At 49.3% G+C, this 7,523-nt stretch overlaps 1 protein-coding gene across 1 annotated transcript; it reads right to left on the reverse strand.

Annotated features, from left to right (window-relative positions):
* Positions 1 to 366: 366 nt before the first annotated feature.
* On the reverse strand, positions 367 to 7,155 carry LOC130124195 (proenkephalin-A-like). Its single transcript, XM_056293645.1, has 3 exons — positions 6,884 to 7,155; positions 6,262 to 6,411; positions 367 to 1,275 (listed from the first exon to the last, which is right to left on the reverse strand). The coding sequence occupies exons 2-3, from the start codon at positions 6,406 to 6,408 to the stop codon at positions 664 to 666; spliced, it is 759 nt and encodes a 252-aa protein (XP_056149620.1). The 5' UTR covers positions 6,409 to 6,411; positions 6,884 to 7,155; the 3' UTR covers positions 367 to 663.
* Between the last annotated feature and the right edge of the window lie 368 nt (positions 7,156 to 7,523).

Raw genomic sequence — 7,523 nt, forward strand, 5'->3', positions numbered from 1 at the left:
CTGTAATTGGTCACGCCATAGATTTTATATATATCCATTCGCTTCCCAGAGGGAAGGGATCGTCTCCTTTTGTCGATGAGAGGAGATTTGTGATTTGGCAGATGCTGCTGTGTATTACCGCAATTACGCAGCTGGTGAAAGGGGCTCGTCCGTGCTCGGCAGGTCTGGTGAGTCACTTTGTCACACGCTTCAAGTGCCGAGTCAAGAGTCACAGGAGGGAGTGGGAAACTCAGCGCACACATGCACACACACACACACATAAAGCGCGTACACGTTGTGCGCTTGCTGGAAAATAATCAAACATTCTGCTGACACGCCCTGATCAACCGATTCTTTTAATAAATAAGGTTATGATGGATACCAATAGAACAGACCAAAAGTTCCAGCCAAAATAAAAAAAACAACAACAAAAAAAAAACAAAAAACATTATTTCTCAAGATCTGAACGAGATGTATTTTTTTTAATATTTCATATAGTTACAAGACCAATTAAAACGATGAAATAGCCAGAGGTACGTTTTTACAAAGCCAAATGATGTAATGTGACTGGTGGGGGAGGCGTCGCTCAAAACACCAACAAGTCCAGACTACTAGGTGATTGGCCAGGGTACAGGGCAGTGAATAGAGGGGGGAGGGGGGGCGGGGGGTCATAACCGTGGTAAACTAGTCCATGAATCCCCCATACCTCTTCTGTAGCTCGTTGTCGTCCTCCCAGGCGCGTTTTAGCATCCTGCCGCCGCCCGCGTTCTTGGTATCATCCACCAGCCACTCGGGCCGGCCAACGCGCCTCATGAACCCCCCGTAGCGCTTCTTCAGCCCCCGGCCCAGAACTGCCTCGAGCAGGTCTCCTTCTTGCCCCTCGCCCCCCGCTCGTCGCATGAACCCCCCATAGCGCTTCACTGCCTCGGCCCCTTGACCCCCCCTCTCCCCCCCGTGCTCAGCCTCTGCGTTTAGGATTTTTAAGATTTCCAGGCGAACGTTCTCCTCCTCCTCCTGGTTCCCTGAATCCTCCAGAGCCCCCTGTGGGGAGGAAGAGGAAGAGCGTCGCAACATGAAGCCGCCATAGCGCTTCATGAAGCCGCCGTACTTCTTGGCCAGTTGGTGCTCTAGTGATGTCGTCTTCTCGTTGTCGGGGCCGACGCCGCCCGCTTCCTGTTCCTGCTGTTGGTCAGCATCCTCATCAATCACCATTCGGCTTTCCTCGTCCAACAGCGCTTCCCGGCAGAGGCGGAGCTTCCGGCTGTCCAATCCACCCTCACACTCTAGTGAGCATGTCTGGAAAAATAAAACATAGCGTCATAACTGTGGTCATCATCATCATCATCATAACGATCATTTGTCTTTTAACTTAGTTTTTACATATTGAACATAACTTATCATATTTGTTAGGGACAGCGTGAACTTCATGTTGACAGTACCAGCTATGCTCATATGTCATCATTCACGTTGAGTTTACTGTAATCCACTCTGTGCCTAACTGTAGTCCACTGACTTCCGGTTTCTACTGCAGCAGTCATACCAGTTTCCTGTTTGTTGGCGTGTGCTATTGACAATGGCATATTTTTCACGATGCCTGCAAGATTTACCATGGATAAATGTCAACAACAGGCACAGAATTGTCAACAAACTTTCACAGCACCTACCAGCAAACGGGTGAAAAGTTTCAAGTTGTACATAATTGTGGACGTAACTTGATATGTGGGGACTACTAATGTTGAACTGACTATGCGTATTGATAACCGTATGAAAGACAGAAAGAGGGAAAGATTCCAGTCCACAGTTTCCTGTGCATCTGTCCACTCCTCTTCTGTCACCACATAGCCAGTCAAGTAGCTACTCGCCCTGTCCTCAACCGCCTCCAATGACTCCGAGCCCACACAGCTGGGAAGGACCCGTCCCTCCCCAGAGGGATGCGTCAACAGTGCATGGAGACTCGCTTCATGTACTGCAGCCAACATGGACGCTTCATTGCTTCCTGCACAGTGAAAAGGAAAGGCTCGCCAGTAATCTGGAGGGCGTTGGTGGGCCAGGCCAACTCCCGGAAATGCCCTCCCGACTATTAATTCACGCTCAGTTTCTCTTGGATGGCCAGACACACACCATGTCCTTTTTATCAACTCAAGGACGGATGCCAACTTTCTGGATTTTCCAGATGGCCCGCCAACTCAGCATCCCACAGAACCCCCTGGAGTCCCCCATCCAGGCCAGTGCTCTAGACGGCCACCTCCTCGCCTCAGTCACTCACCACACAGCTCCGGTGCACCTCAGCATGTCAGGTAACCACCATGAGACTCTGTCATTTCACCTGTTTCATGCCCCTAAGCTTCCAGTAATTCTTGGTTACCCCTGGCTAGTTAAACACAAGCCCCACACTGGCTGGGCTACTGGAGAGATTTTAGGCTGGGGTGAGCACTGTCATGGTTTGCCTGAGAAATGCCCTGTCTCCGGTCTCTGGATCTCCCTCTCCTGAGTTCCCAGACCTGCCTGAATACCTGGATTTGAAGGAGGTTTTCAACCGATCCCGTGCCACATCCCTGCCTCTTCACTGACCCAACAACTGAGCCATAGAAATCCTCCCTGGCACTCCCTGTACTCCCCCTTGTACTCCCTGTCAGTTCCAGAGATGCAGGCCATGGAAAAATATATCAGCAAGTCTCTGGTGGCTGGCCTCATTTGCCCTTCTTCGTACCCAGCAGGAACAGGTTTCTTTTCCATGGACTAGAAAGATAAGGCCCTCCATCCCTGCATTGATTATCAAGGGTCCAACGACATCACAGTGAAAAACAGGTACCCTGTCCCACTTATCTCATCCACTTTTGAGCTGCTCCAAGGTGCCACTGTTTTCACCAAACTGGACCTTAGGAATGCTTACCATTTGGTATTTGAGAGGGGGGAAGAATGGAAGACTGCGTTTAACACCCCCAAGTGGCCACTGCAAATACTTGGGGTGCACCAAAACCAGAAATTGGTGCACCCCAGGGATCGGGTCACCCCGGCACAAGCAAAGCAATAGAGTGTACGCTGTTGAGTTCCAGGAGGATCGCTGTGACTTGTACATCAGGGAAACCAAACAGACGCTGGCCAAGAGGATGCCACAACACAGGAGAGCTAACACGTGTCAAGCCAGGACTCTGTGGTCTACCCCCATCTACAGGCCAGTGGCCATTCGAAGATGAGGATGTGCACATCCTTGATAGGGAGGGAACGCTGGTTTGAACGGGGAGTCAAAGAGGCCATCTATGTGAAGAGGGGACGACCATCCCTGAACTGGGTGGGGGGGGGGGGGCTAAGACTACATCTGTCGTCATCTTACAATGCTGTGATTACAACCATTCCCCAATCCTCTGTGAATAGTACACATGGCCATTGTAACTCTAGTTAATGGTCACAGTAATCTGCATATGAAACCGATCATTGGTTTCAGTCGTTATGCCACTGTATTGTTTATAAGGGTGGGGGTGCCTGCAGTCAGTTTAGATTGGAGAGGTCACTTAGATGAGTGCTGAAACGTTTCACTCTCAATAAACCTTGTGTCCAGATGACCTGATTCACCTTTCTGTGCTTGGGTTTTCCGTGCGATGGTTTTGAGACTAATTAATATGCCTCCTGAGTCATGTTCTTCGGTCCCTTTTCTGAGAACCGTGACGAATTCAAACTTGAATAGTTAAACAGGAAGAGAGACTGTCAAGTCAGTCACAGACAGAAGAAAGAAAAAGGGGGAGGTGAGAAAAAGATATGGAGACCGGCAGATAGAGACAGAAAGAAGGGAGAGAGAACAAGATGAGGCAATAGAGGCTAATCTTCACAAATCTATCAATCTATCAGCAGACTGGTGAACGTAAGAGCCCTGAAGACCCAATGCTATTACCTGAACCATTCCTCTATACTCTCTATTGCCAATAAAATGGACAGATTATAACGTCACACAAAAGAAAGAGACATCTGAACATGAAGAAATATCTAGGGGGAGAGAAAGAACGAGAATGGGAAATTAGAGACAAATACCAACTACAGGTTTCCAGGGTTGACGGGGGGGGGGGGGTGGGGGGGGGGTGAAAGAGGGAGTGACTACTTTACAACACGCAACAGATGTTTCGGGGGAACAGCCCATTTTGCCACTTACATCCCTTTCTTATTCCCATACCCCATGTTTTAGACTCCCCACCAGAACCATCTGCCCCTGCCTAACCCTGCCCATTTTCACACTACACCAAATGGGAGCACAGTTCCCTTTAAAAAGCTGCTTTCTCCTTAACCTAGCTCTCCACTTGTCTCTTCTTGTCTTCATCTATGTACATCTTTATGTCCCCACTGGCTCAGTGGCACTCCAAGATAACTGGAATAAAGGCATTTTCCCTGGGGGTAAGATATTGCCAATAAAATCGGCTCCAACCGTATACATGCCATTGGATTTCACTTATCTGGGTCATCGGAAATTTCGATTTGGGGCTGTGAGCAGGGATTCTTGCTGAGCTTTCACTGCCGCTGGTTTATGATGGCAAAATTAATGAACAGGAAAATTGAATCGTGGACATATTGACGCCTTGGGGGCGTGAGGAGACAAACGCGGCGGTGCCCTCTGGCGGCCACAGACGGATGCACACAAAAAAGGATTTGTGTGTTGCGTTGCGGAGGGTTGTGAAGTGTGGTGCATGCGATGTAGGCGACGTGTACGTAGGTTAAAACAGCGAGAGAGCGAGAGAGCGAGAGAGAGAGAGAGAGAGAGAGAGAGAGAGAGAGAGAGAGAGAGAGAGAGAGAGAGAGAGAGAGAGAGAGAGAGAGAGAGAATGGAGACAGGAGTGTGGTATCTTGCTTATGAACTCAGAGTAGCTGACTTATATCCTGGGATGCAGTGGGAAATAGAAATAGATCTTGAGTCAGTGACCGTCATCAGGCAACCAACAAATATGGGTCAATATTTTCAGAAAAGCATCAATTTGATGCATTTTCCATCGAAATACACTATTCCCTGACTTACATCAGCAGGCTCCACTATGAATGTATGTAATCAAGATTTGCATCAACCCCCCCCCCCAAAAAAGGTAGCTAAACTGCGTTTGGTTGCGTCAGATATTCTGCGTATAAGTCCTAAATCACATATAGTAGATGTCTGCCCTCTCAGTAAAAACGATGTTAAAAAACCAGATTTAGTCTAAAATATCGTCCTCAAATTTCAATCTCCAAAACAAGTTCCTCGCACACGAGCAAGTTTGACAACTTGTGAAACAGGCCTTAACCCTTAACACAGCCGAATATGGGCGATGCTTTCCTTATCAGTGTGAAGTCTGCAGCGCCCCGTCTCTCTCCGCATTGATGCTGTCACGGAGTCTAAAAGATGAGCAGGAGGCGGAGGAGACGAGCCAATGACAGGACGCCAGAAATTAACAGATGCGATGCAAATGAGAGAACAAGAGCGGAGTGGAGAGCAGAACACTTGGGATCAAGAGGAGAGAACGCACCGATGACTAAATCAAAGAAGTCCTTCTATACTAAAGGCATATGGGGCGGGGGGGGGTAGATATATAAAAGCCGGATCATAGATTAATTAACTCTTTCTGTCTTTAAAAGACCAATTAGTGAAGTCTAGACATTGTAACAATGGGCTGTTTCACATCCAAACCATCGTCCTGACGCATACGAACGAAGTGAGTACAAGTGTAAGAAAAGGCTGAAGATAGGGGGGTGGGGGTGGGTTGACACGGAGCCTTTTTATGAGTCATTAATTAAACGAGACTACTTCGCAAATCTGTTGAACTGGAAAGCGGTGCCCAACCGTATTCTCGAATACATTGTCCCCTCTCATCACCCCCCCACCCCCTCATTTTTTGGCATTTTCCTCAAATATAATGAGAATTTTCTGATGATAAAATCTTCGGTCACTGTAAAGCGAGTGGGCTCGCGCGTAATTTGGAGAGCGCGCGGCGGATGCGCGTGTTCGGAAATAGGTCCGTGAAGTTTTCAAAGGTTTCTTAAAACCTGTGACAGGCTGAACGCCATCAGGCCAAAACAAACGCCTTAAAACAAACATACACGTACGGACTAGACAAATGAAACTGACTTGACATAGGTTATAACCCTCATTGTTACAGACACCGAACTGTCCAAAATGTAGGTGAAACCTACTCGCGCACCCAAATCCGACCAACCCAATCACCAGCCGGCCGGCCGGCTCCCTACCCCCCCCCCCCGCTCCTGTTCTAACCCCATGTCGAGGCGTGTGTCGCAGTCATGAGCAGCCGGGTGTGATTCGTGCGGGTTTACCGGGGAGGTGAGGGAGGCCGGATGCCCCAGGGAGCGGTACACGCAGGCGGCGCACTCCTGCCCGCACTCCGCTCCCGCCGCCGCCGCCGCCGCACACGCGCCCAGCAGCAGCAGCAGCCACACGCAACTCGCGTGCGCAGCAGCCATCGACTGAGGAAGAAGAGGGGAGAGAGAGAGAGAGAAAGCTCCGTTAGGCTACCGATGACACCCGCAAACATCCGTATACAAAAACACTTGTTTATTTGTTTGTTTTGTTTTTAACACTGGCTTTATGCCCAGTCATATTTAGAGAACAGCAGGTCACTCCGAACTTTTTTTTAACAAGGAACTCACAATTCGATTAAAAAAAATACTCCAAATAGGTTTTCATCGGAAAAAGGAGAACAAGAACAAGAACAAAACAAACGAGGATGCGTTTACAAAATAAGCTGTAAACGCAGGAGGGCTTTCCGGTACACACTTCACCGGATGTCTTCAAAACAGCTTCAATGCAAGTTAAGCGGATAAACGTTACAGAATTAAGTTCAATTATTGGTTGTTTTTTTGTTTTTCTTTAATACATAGAAAAGAGGACAAGGAAAAAGCAAAGCGGTAGTGAAATGAAAAGCATCCACACACTTGCCTCTACTTGGATGTGTGCGCGTGCCTGTAGTCCTGGCGGGCCCGTGGGAAGAGCGAGAGAGTACCGCGTGGAGAGGCGACCGCTGTTTATATCTCCGCTAGGGGCCCCGGGGTGGCACGCGCGCAGCGGCGGTGGGAAGAGCCGTCCCAGATTAACCAATCAGCTGCCACTCCGCACCGCTCTGTGTCTCGGTTGGTCAGCCGGCTGGCCGCGGTCGATCAGACAGCGCGCAGAGGAAGCCCTTCGGGTCGCGAGGATTCGCCGTGGCTCGCCGTTAGCACCAAACTGGGGCCGGCGGTGAACTCGGTGGGGTTTTTAAGCGATTTGAGTGGCGTGAGAGTGGCTGACGTCACCCGGGATAACGGGGCTCTGTCGTCAGCGAGAAGCCAAGTGTGGCGTGACGTGCCGAGCCACCACCCCCCCCCCCGAAAATACAAGCGCAATGTGAAAACGTAGGCCCACGCAAAAAACATTTACTCACTCTCTCTCTCTCTCTCGCGCACACACACACACACACACACACGTCAATTTTATTTGTATAGCCGAGTATCACAAATCAATAATTTGCCTCAGGGGGCTTTACAGCAACACAACATCCTGTCTGTCCTCAGACCCTCGCATCGGATAAGGATCAACTCCC

Source organism: Lampris incognitus, chromosome 14 (assembly GCF_029633865.1).
Source record: "Lampris incognitus isolate fLamInc1 chromosome 14, fLamInc1.hap2, whole genome shotgun sequence".
Taxonomy (NCBI): Eukaryota; Metazoa; Chordata; class Actinopteri; order Lampriformes; family Lampridae; genus Lampris; species Lampris incognitus.

Bases quoted from the DNA above. Each gene is read 5' to 3' on its own strand.
- LOC130124195 (XM_056293645.1), bottom strand. From the start codon at position 6,408: ATGGCTGCTGCGCACGCGAGTTGCGTGTGGCTGCTGCTGCTGCTGGGC. The intron at 1,276-6,261 runs GTAAACCCGCAC...TTATTTTTCCAG, and splicing joins CGGCCTCCCTCACCTCCCCG to ACATGCTCACTAGAGTGTGA.